This window comes from Podarcis bocagei, assembly GCF_964188305.1.
Source record: "Podarcis bocagei genome assembly, chromosome: 6".
NCBI classification, from domain to species: Eukaryota; Metazoa; Chordata; class Lepidosauria; order Squamata; family Lacertidae; genus Podarcis; species Podarcis bocagei.
In genome coordinates this window covers 2,673,474-2,690,615 of record NC_138130.1, presented here as the reverse complement: position 1 = coordinate 2,690,615, position 17,142 = coordinate 2,673,474, and the positions used below count along the sequence as shown (strand labels likewise).

Below are 17,142 nucleotides of genomic sequence, written 5' to 3'. Positions count from 1 at the left end.
AGCTGAAGGAAGACCAAATGGTTGTTATTTGCCCTTTTTAGAATCACAGAATTGTAGAGTTGGAAGGTTCCCCAAAGGTCATCTGGCCCAACCCCCTGCAGTGAATGAACTTGTTGTTGCCCTCAATTGAAAGAAACAAATGCCAAATTTGCACAGAATTCTGCCTCTACAACAATATTATTCTCAGGATATGGCCTGGGCTCACTGGCCTGAGTCACCTACGGAGATAACTCGGGGTGCTCTCTCAGTTTATGCACCCCACCCCTTCTACTGATGAAAGAGTTCCTTGTCAGAGGGGGGCAGGGGACAATTCCATTGTCGACATTTCCTTCCTTACATACTTGCTTACACAGTTGATATGAAACAGTGAAAAATCCTTTCCTCATCCTAGGACTTTCTATTTGTTTAAGCCTTAAATTAATATTTGATCGAAGCAGACTCTGAAATAATAAACTATATTGTTATCCCAGGATACCACAGAATGTGGTAACTCCACTGTGCAGAAGTGCAAATGAAAACTTTAAAATCTTGTGCTTTTTTACTTGTGTTTTCTGTTTTCTGCTAATGGTAAACATTACTTTTTTATTTTAAAAAAGTGCATTGCTGCATTTTATCACTGGAAGCAGTTATTTTTAACAGAAATGCACCAAACAATAGAAATAACTCATTATTTTTTAAAAAATTACTGAAACAAAATGATTTTTTAAAGTAACATCTAAATTATTTTAATGTATTCCATTCTCCTAATCAGACCAAAGCCTATTTATGTAGATTAGTTACATCTACAGTCTCAATTTATCCAACCTGTATTTATCCTTCGATCACAAAGCTTGTTAACTTAAATGGTCTTTTATTGTTATGATTCGTTTTCCCATAATTATGCAGTTTAACTGCCGGATTTTTTTTCTGAATAAATATATGTAAACGCGCCAATCATATTCAGCCGTATTATGCTAGATGCTCAATGAACTGGAAGGAGCCATTTCAGTACAATAAAACTGCCTGGAAGTGTTCCAGGGCAGGGCCTGCAAATACCCGTAATCAACGCGTCAGAAGGACTAGAATGGGCAAAGGGAGGAAGGCTGGCACATGAATCTCAATAGATCGTCTGAAACATCGTCTGAAATTAATTTCGGGTGTCGATCACTCCAAGAGCAAAATGAAAATAATTTTTAGAGAACACAGATGCCTAATTTCTGCTGCACGGGCACGGCCTTTATCAACACATGTGAGTTCTTCAGTGCCGTGAAACAAGTTTCTTACACACCACCCATCTGCCACAAAGCCTTGGGATACCGATGGCTTTGAAGACTTACAAGACCACTTCCATCCCCCTGAACCAAACCTTCCTGCATTCTCACTCTCCCATTGGCTTTCTGAAATCTTTGGGCTTGGGGGAGTGGGGAAAGCCACAGAAATCCATTTACCGGTATATCCCTCCCTCTTCCCCAGGCTAGATACCCCAGAACAGAGAAGGTGGCAAGCCCCTCAGTTAGTTTCCTGCCTTCTCTTTATGAAGCCACCTGACCATGGCAGCTCAGGGTGTGACAAAGAAAGAGGGAAAGAGTTGAGCACAGTGCAGAACTGCAACCAATGAATTTAGCCAGCCAGAAGTCAATGATACTATCGTTTCCAAATGGGGACAATGACTAATGTGAGGTAATACATCTAATTCACTTGGAGGTGGGTTTTGGTCTATTCTTTTAGTACCTTAATTGACTATAGGGCTGACTGGGCCAATTAACAATAAAGCAGAAAACTGGATATATTACATGTCTGAAAGCTAAAGCTAAAGGGACCCCTGACCATTAGGTCCAGTTGTGACTGACTAGGTTTGCGGAGCTCATCTTGCTTTATTGGCCGAGGGAGCCGGCATACAGCTTCTGGGTCATGTGGCGAGCATGACTATGCCACATCTGGTGAACCAAAGCAGCGCACGGAAACACCATTTACCTTCCCACCGGAGTGGTACCTATTTATCTACTTGCACTTTGACGTGCTTTCAAACTGCTAGGTTGGCAGGAGCAGGGACCTAGCAATGGGAGCTCACCTCGTCATGGGGAATCGAACCGCTGACCTTCTCATCGGCAAGTCCTAGGCTCTGTGGTTTAACCCACAGCACCACCCACGTCCCGTCTGAAAGCTACTAGGATATAAATCCATCTGTGCGCCTTACCGATCTTACGCATAACCTAGAAATTCTAGAATTCTTCCTCTGTACCTCCCACAGCCCCACAGGTATATTCCACCTGCAGCAGCACCGGGGAGCAAGCCAGGGCTGCCCCTCGGACCCTCTTCACTGCACCCAATGTGTATTTTTAATAATAATTATAAATGATTAAAGGTCTACACATTTAAATAAGCATGCAACTAGCCCCTTTTCGCAAGATTTGTGAACTTCTGTGTCACCCTAAGATATGATATAATGCAGGAGAACAACTCACAAGTAACTTGGATAATAGCTAGCGACATTGAGAAGCCTAAATCCATTCCTATGTTTTCTGAAAAAGAAAGATCAGTGTAAGTTTTCCCCTTTAATTAAACAAGGCCAATGAAATACAGTAATGTTAATGAAAATGAGATTTAAAATCCAATCTTTTATGTGTCTACTCAGGAGCAAACTCCATCAAGTTCATTTGGACTTACTCTGCTGTATAAGTCTGCACCCTAAGAGGAGCAGCTGCCACAGAAGAGATTCAAGGCTCTTTCTGCAAACTATGTCAAAATTAGGGATGGGGAGAAATTTGATCAGTTCACATTTTAATTCAAACCTACCTCATTCACAATTCCCAAAACAATATGCAAACTGAAATGCAGGTGTACAAAAAGGATACAGTAGGGAGAAATGTACAAAAATGCATTGTATTAGGGGGGAATTCATGCAAAAATGTGTATATTAGGAGAAATGTGCGCATGCACACACACACACACACACACACACACACACAGAGCATATAAATGCTCATACACTCTTAAAACAAAATATCTCCAGCTGATGCAAAATTAGATCAAATTCAATTTAAGACTGGAGAAGTGAGAAACTGAGAGAAACTAAAATCGACAGATTTCTCCATTCCTTGTCAAAATGTCACTCCTCATAAAAGCACCTCCTGTTCTACCAAGCCGAAGACTCATAGCTATGGATAGACCTCTCCTCCCACTAACAGTGGAAATGGGTCCATTCATATTAATTTGGACATCTCCTGCATATACTGAATCTAATTTAAGACTAGTCTCATTCTTAATTGACAGCGCCACACTCCTTATGGTGCCAACACAAGTCCCTCCCTGCCACAGAGTATAGAGCCGTGGGTGGCAATGACACACCCTACCACGGGCTTCTCTTTCCAAAGCTTACTAAAGCAAGAGGTGCTGGTGAGGGCTGGCAGGCGTCAAATTCAACAATATCTAGGAGGCACTGCTTTGGCTACCAGGAAGCAGCCAGGGAAGCCAGGAACGGTGGGAACTACATTTTCTGTGGTTCCTGTTGGCCCTGGTCACAGCTGCAGATGCTTACAGCAGGGTGCAGGATCTGAAGCACCAGTGAAGAACCTCCAGCCCACCAGCCTAATTGGACATGACCCAGCAAAGAGCTAAATTGGGCCTGAGAGGACATTTCCCCCCAAACACATCCACCTGGCCCACACCAGACGTCATACATGACATTATGTAGGGGCAAGTAAAGAAGATGAGGTGGCAAATAAATCACTGAGATGCTGATTGTTTCTTGGCAGACAGGGCTGTCAGAGAGCTCCACGGGGACCATCAGCACTGATGAGGTTCTCAGCACTTTGAAGTCCATTTGCAAACTGCTTGTATTCAATCCTCTTGCAAACGAACAACAAAGGCACCCATCAGCTGACTGGCACTGAGAGCTATACCAGATCAAATAGCACACACTGGACAGGTGCCCTGCGCAAAGGCAAACCTAAGTCAGATGTTGCTAACCTAAAGCAAGAGCAGATCAATCCAAGGATCTTTCTTAGCACAGCTGACACCTTACATGAAGAAGTCAACCTATACAGAAAACTGTGGGTGCAAACGGATATGGATAGAATACCTACTGCAGTGGTACCTCAGGTTACATACGCTTCAGGTTACAGACTCCACTAACCCAGAAATAGTACCTCGGGTTAAGAACTTTGCTTCAGGATGAGAACAGAAATCGTGCTCCAGCGGCGTGGCAGCAGCAGGAGGCCCCATAAGCTAAAGTGGTGCTTCAGGTTAAGAACAGTTTCAGGTTAAGAATGGACCTCTGGAACAAATTAAGTACTTAACCCGAGGGACCACTGTATTGCACTATCCAAAGTGTTTCCCCCACAGAGTCTGTCTAATTTTGTTTGTTTGTTTACTGAATTTATATACTGCCCTATATCCAGAAGCCTCAGGGCGGTTCACAGAGTAAAAACAGAATATAAAACCACAAAATACATAATTAAAATAAAAACAACAACCCAATACCCCCCCCCCCCCGCAAAATACAGATGAACCTGCACACCTGGATACGCAAAGGGAATGCATGCTGCCTAGGACCACAACTACCAGCTTCTTCCCATATTGCTGGTCAGCCACACATGCTGTTGTGCCTGAGTATCTCTGGTGCTTGGAAATAGTTTTACTGAATAACATTTTCAGCCCACAGAACTGCTCTTTATCTAGAGAACACCAATAGTGTCACCGTGGATTTAATGAAGGTGCTTTCATTTCAAATGCACCATTAATCCTCCATTCTCACAAAAGCAGTATGTCCCCTCTTGGCTTCTTATCTTGTAGCTTCACTATCAATGTTGCAACAATCTCCCTCAAACCATGGCAGCAATGAAACCCCTCCCAGCAATTGATCGTGGTGCTGTGACGCCTTGGAGGCTGCACATACATCACAGCTATGGGGAAATTGCTGAGTCTTGTTAAGGAGAAGGAAGAAGACAGGAGGACCTGCATGGATAGGTCAGGTAGCTAAGGAATGCAGATCATGAAGGAAGTGAGTTGAAGAATGAAGGGGTAAAGGCAAAAACATGTCTGAGAAAAACCACACATAAGATCTAGAGAAGTGAGGCTGGATGGCACTGAAGAAGGATGGAGACAGGCAAGAGCTGGAGAAGCTTAGACACTGCGTTTCAGGATCCAATAATGTATTGGCTTGCCAAGAGTTGACAGTTGTGTAGAAGCTGGGATTCTGCCAGATCTGCCTTCTCATTGCAGCTACACTGTGACACTTGCAGTCCAAAGCAGGCTGTGGGAGCCAAGGGGAAGTAGGGTAGAGAACTGAATTGGGCATCTTGATTTGAACGGACCATCTGTCATTCACTGCAAACTTCTAGTATGCATACTTTCAAAGTTCTCAAACTCTGAGGATTCCTCAGTTAACACAAAGGGAAAATCTATTTAAGCCTTCAGCACATAGTCCTCAGAGTCAATCTCCAGAACCAATTTTCCCCTCCAGGAAGGCTGGCTTTCCAATTCCCCATCTGCAAAGCATAAGGAAAGGGAAACTAAAGTGCAATCCCAACTGGGATATTGTGGGCAGCCAAAATGGGTTCAGACTGAAGACCTGATGGAGAGGTCTGCTCTAATGGTTTCTAAAGCAATTGGTCAGGAAGCCAGGATAGGTGGTCTTTGAGAAAGAGCAAAGTGTTTTGGCTTGGGTAAGTGGGCTTTGTCATGGTGATCTACAACTTGTGCAAGCTGGGCTTAGCAGGCTTCATTTAGGGCTAAACATGGTATTATATTAAATGCAAGATCACACTGAATGTACTGGTATTTTTGTGTGTTTTAAGCGGGAGCCATGGGGAGCCTCCTTCAGGATGGGGACTGAAGAGAGGGAGTTATTCCTCCCCCCCCCATAAAGCACAGCTTCCCTCCCACAGCAAATAGCTGCTTCCTGATCATATCCTTACCCTTGTGGCTGATTTTTAAAATATACATTAAAATGATCATTTATTTGACATAATTTATAGTTGCCCACTTAAAATATACTGACAATTCTTTGTAAAGCATCTATTCCAGATCTGAGGCTTCTCAGTACAATTTCTGGATAGTAATGGACTTTGCTGTTGTCTTTGTCCATGGAGTTTTCTTGGCAGGGATACTGGAGTGGCTTGCCGGTTCCTGCTCCAGGTGGATCACGTTTGGTCAAAACTTTCCACTATGACCTGTCCATCTTGGGTGGCCCTGCACGGCATAGCTCACAGCTTCTCTGAGTTATTCAAGCCCCTTCGCCACGACAAGGCAGTGATCCATGAAGGGGATCCCATGGACTGCAAGAAGATCAAACACATCCATTCTTAAGGAAATTAGCCCTGGGTGCTCACTGGAAGGACAGATCATAAAGCTGAGGCTCCAATACATTGGCCACCTCATGAGAAGAGTAGACTCCCTGGAAAAGACCCTGATGTTGGGAAAGATGGAGGGCACAAGGAGAAGGGGGCGACAGAGGACGAGATGGTTGGACAGTGTTCTCGACGCTACAAATATGAGTCTGACAAAACTGCGGGAGGCAGTGGAAGACAGAAGTACCTGGCGCGCTCTGGTCCATGGGGTCACGAAGAGTCGGAGACGACTAAACGACTAAACAATGGACTTTGCTAAACAAACAAGAAATCTCAAGTTCAAATCTTGTCTTTGACATAAAATCACTGGGTGGCTTAACACAGATCCCTGGCCTGGTTCAGACAACCACAACACAAAAACCACAGCTGAGGGGGTTGGGAATGAGCTGTGGAACGACTTGGATTCAGGTACTTCCTTTCCTCTCTGCTAGAGGAGCAGCTTAAAAGCTGCACATTGCACCCAAACTTAGGGAACTGTGGTTTCTTCTTACCAAAATTAGTTTAAACAAACCACAACCAATGGGAGAGATGAGAAGCAGGGCTCATTTCATCAGCTCTGCAAGAAAGACCAGCTCATCAGGCACTTCCTGCTCTTGAACGGTTTATATGCCAGCTGAGATAGCATTTTACAGTCATTCTGAATGTTCTTTATATAGACTGTTTCTGAGAAGGTCTGACTATCGTATTTGGGTGAAATATTGTTTCAACGAACCCCTTCTGTTCTTGGAAGACAGAACAAGGATTTTCACTAGCGCAGTGGAGTTTTTCCCCCTTTGCTCCCCCACATCTACTCGGGGGGTTGCAACAACCCCCAAACAGCATGCGAGGGAATGGGAGGGGAGGATGATCCATCAGATAGGGGAAATGCAGGGGCTGGTGGAACAATCTCCTTGCCGCTACACTGAATTCCACTTGTATTATTTGGTCCCATGAGGTCTTCATAGTAATTACAACAAAATGGTGATACTATGCAATCCTCCTAGGCATGCATACTGAAAAAGGGGAAATCTGTGGTCCTCCAGCTGCTATCAGCCCCAAGCAGAATAGTACAATTCTTGCACTGAATGTGGAAGTCACATTAAAACATCTGGGCCTGACTTCTGAGGAAACCTCCTTCAGCACATGCTGCATGAGTTCTGGGACACAGGCCCTCATTATTTTTCAAAACAGGACTATCAGCCAGAGATCCAGGCAGCTAGTGAATTTCATTAACTCCTGTTACCTGAAAATTGCTACACACATGAAGGATAAAAACAAAATTAAGAAGTATGTGGCAAATTTGGTAGTGGATTTTTCAGTATGTAACATAAACACAGCATCTTAAAAAAGAAGAATTCTCCCCCTTTCCTGTTGCTGTGTCCTCAGGCTCTATTAAGCCTTCTCAGAACAGACACACTGAAGTTTCTAACAGCAAGCAATGCAACAATAGCACATATAGATGAACAGCATGAACACAGCTTATGGGTTTTTTCTTCCCCCCCCCCCCCGAAGTCTCTTCTCTTCTCAGATGCTACTAGGGACACCTGGTGATGAGGTTGCAATGGGATTTGACAGTAATCTGTCAGCACATCGTAAACATCAGGTGCCTGGAAGTATTATGAACGATCTGTACTTTATCTTAAAATGTTACAGGACTGCCTACCACAGCAAACCGTGGCGATTCTCAGCTTGAGAGTTTCTTGCAAAATGGCCTTTTTTGTTGCCACTGCTCAATAAAAATCTGCAGCCGTGGTTCTCTTATTCTGTCTCCACTCTTGCTATATTTACAAATCTCTCCGCACCAGATCACAAGTACAATCGTAAATATTCTCTATGATCATCAGCACGACTTGCATATGTAGATAGTTTTCAATGCTGCTGTCATGTCACTTTAAAGAACCTATATCTGCTGCTTTCCCTTTATCCATCAACTCTTTCATCTTTCTGAAAATGTAGAGAAAAAGAAAGAGTGGCTTGTTTGCCAGAAGTAAAAAAACACACCCCAAAAACAAGCCTTTTGTGTGTGACTGTTAGCATGAAATTACTGCACTTATCCACACAAGTTTTCTTCTTCTGATTTTACATGCAAGGATGCTTATATCTGAAAGAAACAGAACAAATCCCTGTTTGCCTTACTTAAATGACTTGGGTCTGTATAAGAACTTAAGAACTGTCCAGCAGGTTCAGATGAAGGTTACAAACAGGAAACAACAGGGTGGGGGGAATCAGTTATAATTAGCCATGTAATGAGAAAAGCTTACACATAATATGCCTTCTGGATTTTATTTTTTGAGTATTCATCAAGCCCTGGACATCCAACTGGGAGAGGGCCTAAAGGATGTAAGGAGTCCGGCGGTCCTGAAGGTTCCCAAGTGGTTAAGGGTTTTGTAGAATAATGCAAGAACCCTGAACTTGGGGAAGTCACTCTCTCCCCAGCCTCCTCAGCCCAGAGTAACCTCACAATAATAGGAGTACGTAATACTATAGTACACATCCAAAATAAGGGTGAGTTGAAGCTCTACTTTTTCTCGCATGCAATCCCCTCTGGTTTACCTGAACATGAAAACCAGCCACCATGGATCATTCCCTCTTAGAGCCAGTTCCCTAACCAAGAAAGGTTCATCCTTGCTAGTATTCCTGTTTCTGTGGGAGCTTGTTCTAAAAGGGGTGGAAATGGATCAGAGCTCCTTGCTCCTGCAATTGCCATGTTGTGCTGCCTTTTAGATTTCATGATTTATAACACAATAACTGTTCCAGATGCATAGTATTACAAAATGTAGTCTGTTCTGCAATCATGCAAAAATGAAATAAACACCCAGAGAGTTTTACTAGTAGATCTTTTTTTGGGGGGAGGGGGGTTAACAGTTTGTTCTGAAGACTAAAAAGCATGGAGATTTAAAGAGTTCACAGTTACAAATGTATGGGGGTGAGGGATTGGGGTTCCCTTTTTAAAACACATCCCAAAAAACATTTGAACTATTTTAGCACTTTGGCTGTTGTGGTTCCTACTAAAATTTGAATTTGAGGTATCAACATCAGGTGCACTGATAACTTTCTACACTTGGATTATTTGCCACTGTGAAAAGAAAGACACAGAAATCCAACACATCAGTTACTTTTCCTTGTGCAGGGAGATTTTTATTTTTCCCCATGGGAAAGAATTCAAACATGAGATTCCTCCACCTGCAGCCTGATGTGATATAGTCCCAGAAAAGCTGTACCGTACCATATGACTGCGACACTTGTGTAGCCAGCTAATAACGCAGTCGCTTACCTTTTAAAGCCCCTGTTATTTGAGGGAAAGAGTATTATTTCACGCTAGTGCCAGCATCTTGAGGCATCCTGGCCTGCTGAGACTATGTGGGTCGAGAGTCGTATTCATTTCTGAGGAAGTATTTTTATTTAACTCCCTTAACCTGGGTTTCTAGCACTGGTCCATCTGTACCATTGCATGAAATGGAGCAATTCAACGAGCCTTTCCCTATCCTAGCATTTTCAAGCCAAAAATGGAGGAAAGTGACATTTCTGCCCAAGAAAAAACAGGAGAAGCTTCACAGGAGGTATTTAAGCAGGGGCTGGATGGCCAACTGCAGCTCCCACATGGAACATGAGGCTGGAGCAGAAGCTCTAAGATTCTGTCCTAAGCTCCAGGGTGGAGGTTTCCATTACTAGCTGCAGATTGGAAGTAGCTCCTCAACTTGTACCCAAGGAGCCTCATACCCACAACCCACAGAAATTAGTCACCTACCACTTGATTGAAATATCTGTTTCGAGAACATGTAACGCCAGGGGCACTATTACTTATGGCCTAAACCTTGGGGCCCCTGATTTTCCCAGGTGGAAAAAAAGGAGAGAAAATTTAGTCTGCTGACTCCATAATCCCCTCTGCCACACCATGTTACAGATCCTGCAGTTAGTTCCCATCCATGGTTAGCATCTTATTACATATATACAGAAACCACAGAACACATTTTTAAGGGAGGAAATTCCTCTTTCAGTTTTATATAAATTTCAGGACAAAAAGATATTATGCAGTATTACAATGTAAAAAGGAAAACAAGTCATGTTTGCCACCTGGGATTTTACACTACATTAAAATCTTTAATGATTCAGCACCATCAATACATGTGTTATTTGCTCTAGATGGATATTACATGGTTTTAGCAAAATATAATTCTCTAAGATTTAAGTAACTATTACACTAGATAAAAATGGTTTTGGAGAGGGTGGGTTTTAGAGGGCTTGGTATTTTAATTACTCCATTTTACATTTTTAAGACAGACATGATCTAGACAAATGCCACTAGGAAAAAAAATATCCATTTTAAATGCATGAATTATAAATCAAATTACCTTCCGTTCTGCCCTAACCTGATATTCTTCCTCCAAGTGTCACTTTTTGTTAAAATCAATTTCAAATTTTGAGTATTGCTCAGCTCACCTAATTGATAGCAACACACATTCATGATAAGCATAAAATGAAATTGTTTCTGTAATACAACTCAATAGTGGGAATTGAAGAATCGTTCACAGTGACCTTGTAAGGGGGTTTGCAGTTATTAAAAGACATAACTCTGCTGGATCAGTGACGGCAGTATTTGGGCCTAAGGCTTGCCAGATATCAGCACCCAGCCTCAGCACAGCCATTGGAGATTAGTCCAGCATAATGACGTACCAGGGAAGTGTGGACGGCAACCTATTATATGGGGGGGGGGCATGCTGGAGGCCCACAGGATTCCTTTTGGTGGAGACAGCTTCTGCTCTCCCCTCAACATTGGTTCCAAGATTGGTCCCCACCCCCAGGAATGAACAACAGCCTATTCACCTACATAGGAACTTGAAACATGAGCCATTCAGCGACACCATTCGAGTGGGAGTTCAAAATGGGTATGGGCACATTTTGTGTTCTGTTTCTTGGTGACACTGGAGTGTGACGAAGTGTAACTTGCAGCGGGACAGAATGTAAGGGAGTGGCCTTCTGAAGCCCAATTCCACACATGTTTACTCAGAAATAAATCCCCTTAATGTCAATGGATCTTACTCCACATATGTTTGCTGCGAGAGGCAGAAAGACAGAAAAGAGCAAGCAACCGTAAGTATACGAAATCATGCAGAAATGAAACTCTCAAACCCATTATAATTTCTTTTCAGTGCACCAAGAGCAAGAGAGCAACTTTCCCCATTAAGCCTGGAACATAAATGAGTCTCTGTCACTTCTGATACACTTAGATCATTCCCCTGTGACTCAGAACAGCATATTAGAAGCAACCCGGGACAAAACATACGACACTGGCAACGTGTTTAGCAGCCATTATCCAGCTCCTGCACAAGGTTGTTTTGTCATAGGCAAACATCATTCCATAACTACCACTATTTGTACACAGAAGAAAACAAACCCAGGACAAGTCCTGTTCCATAGGGCTTAGACCCAATCTACTCATCATGCAGAATAAATGAAGGGGTGGAACTTTGAAATGTACCGCTTCAAAGTTTAGGTGAGGGTGGGTCATGCTTTTTATGCTCCCTGCATGTAATAGACCAGCACATCAACAAGAGCTGAATCCCAATGTATATAGTATTTTACTACCATGCAGAGAGCTTGCAAAAAACAGTGTTTGAAAAAAATATGACACCCCCCACCTGCAAACCAAAGTGGAACAATCTAGAATGCAACCACTTCATCCTGAATTAGGTGTAGATTGACTCTGAGTAGCCCGAGACACACCCCAGTGAAGTCCTCAGGTTTCAGCAAAACTGAGCTCAAACTTAAGCCTCCTGGTCCAGGCTATGGAGATGCCATCTATAGCCTACAACAGCCCTCTGAAACAACAAGGGCATGATTTCGAAATACTGAGACCCTGGGAGATGACTTCCATAGAATCATTATTCCAAACCAATGATCTTCCCCCTCGAAGAAAATAATTTCCTTCTCTGAATTAAAACCAATAACCAATGCACAACATTCCACCCGCGTTTGCAAGTAAAGAGAGGAGTGGCATGCAACCCACCCCAAGTTGAACATGTTTAAATTAGTCATTACAGGTGGACAGTTGTGCATATGCTTAAGTCTCTACTAGACTTTAAAAGTAATTAATTTTAGCTGGATCATTGCCATTCCACAAACATCTGCCATCAGTTTCAGGTAAAAGCATAATGTAGCCCCACATGTACTTGCACCATAAAAATTAAACCATTTCAGAGCAGATTTACACATACATGTACACTACTAGACAGTTTAACAATGCAACCCTTGATAAACGCTGGCTGAATGGCTGAACTGACTCCACTGAAAAGCACTACAGTCAAGAGAATGTACACTATTAAAATGTTATCCATTGTATTCAAACTCTGATGATCCATTCATACATGCAAGTCACCATTTGATTTGCTGCCATCAAATGAGGAGCACGCACACCTGCCAAGTCAGCCTGAAGTCCTTGGCTACAAGGCAAAAATCAAAATGTCGATTCATGCCAAGAATAAATATTGTGCCTTCGCATCCTTTTTATTTATTTGTTTGTATATTTGAATCCCATGAAGTGGAGCTAAACATATAAATTAAACATATATTCTCAGTCCAGCTGAAGTTAAGCACAATCCGAGCCAAGGGGAGGATAAAGGCACGTGGCTAAAACCTTTTCTGTGGAATTTCAAAGTGTTTAACTTTCATCAGATAGTAGCAATCTAGCAAATCTCACTGCAGAATTTATGTCTCTTTTAACTGCTTAGTTCTTTTGGTCATGAAGAAAAAGTGGCAAGGGCACACAGTACTCTTATGTCAAAAATAAATATTATGTGTACAGTATATCTCTGTGTACAGATATATTTAATAGGACATTCTAAACATGAAAACATACGTTTGCAAACAGAATTCACCATGACATACACGAATGGAGAGCTACATATACTGCATCTGCAAATTTCCTCAAATCAAACCCCATATATGTAGATATATTTTTTTATTAAACTGAACAATATCTACCATCTCCACTTAGCAGCGAGGGATAGGCCTACCCATTTTCCCTGGGAATATTACAGTGAAACCTCAGACAAAGCACCTCTGCTGGCCAATTTCCAGTTCTGAGAAACCTGATCAAACATAGTGGCTCTAGGTCTAAATGTGCACCAGTTTCACAGTACCGTAATGCTTCATTGGTGTGTCATTTTTTATTTTGATTTTGCTGACCTAACTTCCAATCAACCTGCTACCAATGAACTGAAACAAGAATCAGGCCCAAATGCGGGCAGGTTTTTGAACCCTGAGCCAACCCATCTTGGGGGGCGGCTGGAGAGAGGCCTCTCAGCAGGTTTCACTGCAGACCTAAAATGCAACTGGGCAGTGAGGGAGTTTCGGGTCATTTCTAAAAGTCTCCTACCTGAATTATGGACATCCGGCTCGGGGGAGCCTCACTGGCGTTAGTCCCTTGCCCTGTGAAGCTGGTGTGGCACCCCACATGGCCCTGCGGCACAGTCAGGTTGTTGGAGGCAGGTTTCAGGTACATCACCTCCGACCTGGGCGAGCTCAGGGGCAGCCGGGTCTGGTAGTCAAAGTACATGGGGGACGTGGCCAAGGAGGGGCTGCTGACCACGTTCATGACATTGAGGGGCCCCCGGCTGTCCTCCCCTTCACTGGGCACGAGCATAATGTCGTTCTTGCTAATCTTCTTCTTCTTGCCCTTGCTCCCACCGCTGCCTCCTCCCCCACCTCCGCCACCACCCCCTCCACCCAGCTGGGGGTGGCTGTACTCAGCAATGCGGCAATTGTAGGTGCGGATCTCCTTGTTCTCCCGCTTGCACTTCACGGCAATGGTGATCATGGCAGCCAGGAGGATGATGGAAACGGTGCTCAGGGTGACGATCAGAGGCAGGGACAGGTCCCAGTGGGGTCGCCTGTGCTGCTCGCCATTCACCTGGGGCTCACCTGCTTCAGGCAGAGGTCCAGCCAAGGCCCGCACAATCAGCTTGGCCACTGCGGAAAGGCTGGGCTTTCCGTGGTCACTGACCTTGACCACGAGCTCAGCCACAGGGCTCAGCTCTTCCCAGTAAGGGTGCAGTGTGCGGATCTCCCCACTGGTCGGGTCCATCTCAAAGAGGTGCTCCTCGTTGCCTTCCACAATCTCGTAGGTGAGGCGCCCACTTTCCCCAAAATCGCTGTCCATGGCACGGACAGTGCCCACGGGATACCCAACGCCAGCGTTCCGCGGGACCTGGAGCTCGGCGGTGTCATTGATGAGGGCCGGCAAGACAATGAGAGGAGCGTTGTCGTTGACATCGAGGACAGTGACGCGGACGGTGGCGTTGCTCTCTCGGTGGGGGGAGCCAGAGTCTTTGGCCAACACATGGAACTCAAAGTGCTTGGTCTGCTCGTAGTTGAAGCTACGCAAGGCATAGATGGCGCCATTGGTGGGGTTGACGGAGACATAGGTGTAGATGGAGACGTCCCCCACGTGCCCTGGCAGGATGGAGTAGGACACTGTGCCGTTCTGCCCCAGGTCTGGGTCCTTGGCCAGCACAGAGCCCAGGTACTCCCCGGGGATGTTGTTCTCAGGGACCTGCAGCACGTAGAGGCTCTTGCTGAAGCGGGGAGGGTTGTCGTTCTCGTCCAGGATCCTGACAGAGAAGGATTTGGTGGAGTTGAGTGGAGGGCTGCCCCCGTCTCTAGCCAGGATGGTGACATTGTACTCGTCCTGCACCTCTCTGTCCAAAGGCCGGTCTGTCACCACGGTGTACAAGTTGTCATAGTTCTCCTCTAGGGTGAAGGGCACGGCCCCGTCCCCCCCGCTGCCATCCCCTTGCACCCGGCACTGCAGCTGCCCGTTTTTGCCCGAGTCACGATCCGTCACTCTCACCAGGGCGATAACGGTGCCGGGAGGAGCCGCCTCGCTCAGCGCCCCTTGGCGCACCGAGACGAAGCCGATGGTGGGCGCGTTGTCGTTGCGGTCGACGAGGCGCACGGTGACTTTGCAGTGGGCCGGGATGGGGTTGGGCCCCAGGTCGCGCGCCTGCACGTCGATCTCCACGAGGCCGCCCTCCTCGTAGTCCAGGTTGCCCTTGACGCGGATCAGGCCCGTCTGCGGGTCGATGCTGAAGAGCTCGCGGACCCGCTCGGGCGCGTAGCCGCTGAAGGAGTAGAGCACCTCGCCGTTGGTGCCCTCGTCGGCGTCGGTGGCGTTGAGGTCGATGACAGCCGTGCCCAGCGGCGCGTTTTCCGGCAGCTCCACCACGTAGGAGGCGGCCTCGAAGACGGGGCTGTTGTCGTTGGAGTCGATGAGGCGCACGTTGAGCTGCACGGTGCCCGAGCGCGGAGGGTCGCCGCCGTCGAGCGCCGTCAGCACCAGCGTGTGGTGGCTCTGCTCCTCGCGGTCGAGCGGCTTCTGCACCACCAGCTCGGGGAACTTGGTGCCGTCGCCGCGGGCCTTGACGTCGAGCGAGAAGAGGCCGTAGTCGTCGCGGGTGAGCACGTAGGTGCGCAGCCCGTTCTCGCCGGCGTCCGGGTCGTGGGCGCTGGCCAGCGGGAAGCGGGTGCCCGGCGCCGCGTTCTCGGAGATGTCCAGGTCCACCTGCTCCGACGGGAAGGCGGGCGCGTTGTCGTTCAGGTCCTGGATCTCCACCTTGATCATGCAGATCTCCTGGTCGTTGGCGAAAACCTCGAGCGACAGCTGACACTTGGCGCTCCGCCGGCACAGCGCCTCGCGGTCCAGGCGCTGCTTGGTGTACAGCAAGCCGCTCTCGCCGTCCACGTCCAGCAGGTGCGGCGCCGAGTTCTCCAGCACGCGGAAGGTGGACTTGGCGCCGCGGGCGCGCTCCAGGGACGGCAACCCGCCGCCCGCGCCGGGCTGCAGCCGGGCATCGCGGCCGATGTTGCCGATCACCGTGCCGGCGCCCTGCTCCTCGGGCACCGAGTAGTTCAGGTTCTTGAGCGCCAGGGCAGGCAGAGCCCAGCACAGCAGCAGCAGGCAGCAGGCCGAAAGGGGCCACATCCCCGGGCGCGCCGACCAAGCCCCCCGACGAGGCCGCCCGCTCTGCCGCCGCTCCCCGCCGCCTCGCTCAAGTTCCAGGACCTGTTGCTCGCCAAGATCCGCGCAGACCCGCCAGCCCCACCATGGAGGCAGCGCGCGGGCGGGCGGGCGGCTCCCCCTTGCTGCCTCCAACTTCGGGGTGCGGGGCGCGAGCGGGGCGGAGAGAAGAAGTCAGAACCCCGCAGCTTCTTTTCTGGACCCGAAGAGAAATCTCCTCAAATGCCGGGACTTGAGGGCGAGAGTGCGCGCGTGTTCTCACGGAAGCGCTTCCTCGCTCCGAGGCGCCTGGCCCAGAAGCGCAGCCCCGCCAGCGCGGCCAGGGAGGGGCGAGCAGCCGCCGGGCGGGGAGGGAGCCGCAGTCGCTCGGCCAAGACTTGCGCGGCGGCGGGGAAGCGACGCCTGACGGCTCCGGCTGCCGGGTTTCCTCAGCGAGCCTCTTGCTGCAGTCGCCGATGCAATCTCGCCGGCTGCGCTGCTGCCGAGCGCCGCATCTCCCGGCTGGACCCGCCGCCCGCTTGGCCGCCTCCTGCGGCGCCAGAAATACTGTTCTCAATCGGAGGGGAGGCAAAGCGCGGTGTCCAGAAGCCCCCCGAAAGAGCCGGGTCTCTGCAGGTTTGTAAGTCCTACACACCAGATCCTCCTCCGGGAGGAAGAGGGAGAGAGAGATGATTCAGAGCCCGCCACAGCCGCTCCTCCTCCGGATCTGCAGTGGGTCTCTCGGCAAAACGAGACGGGGAGGGGGTGTCAGTTAAAAAAAGAAAAAATCAGCCGCCGGCCCCGTCAGAGGCACGCCGGGGGTCGCTGCGCCTGGGCGAT

General features: G+C 47.3%; 1 protein-coding gene across 11 annotated transcripts in view; it reads right to left on the bottom strand.

Moving 5' to 3' along the window:
* Window positions 1–16,344, bottom strand: part of PCDH17 (protocadherin 17) — a 137,002-nt gene extending 120,658 nt beyond the window's left edge. For all 11 annotated transcript variants that reach the window (XR_014009192.1, XM_081198273.1, XM_081198277.1 and 8 more), the window contains exon 1: window positions 13,684–16,344. Coding sequence is in view for 10 of the 11 variants with exons in the window: in XM_081198273.1 (XP_081054399.1) it covers window positions 13,684–16,287 (2,604 nt within the window). In the remaining variant the exon portion in view is untranslated. The remainder of the gene's footprint in view (window positions 1–13,683) is intronic.
* Window positions 16,345–17,142: the final 798 nt, after the last annotated feature.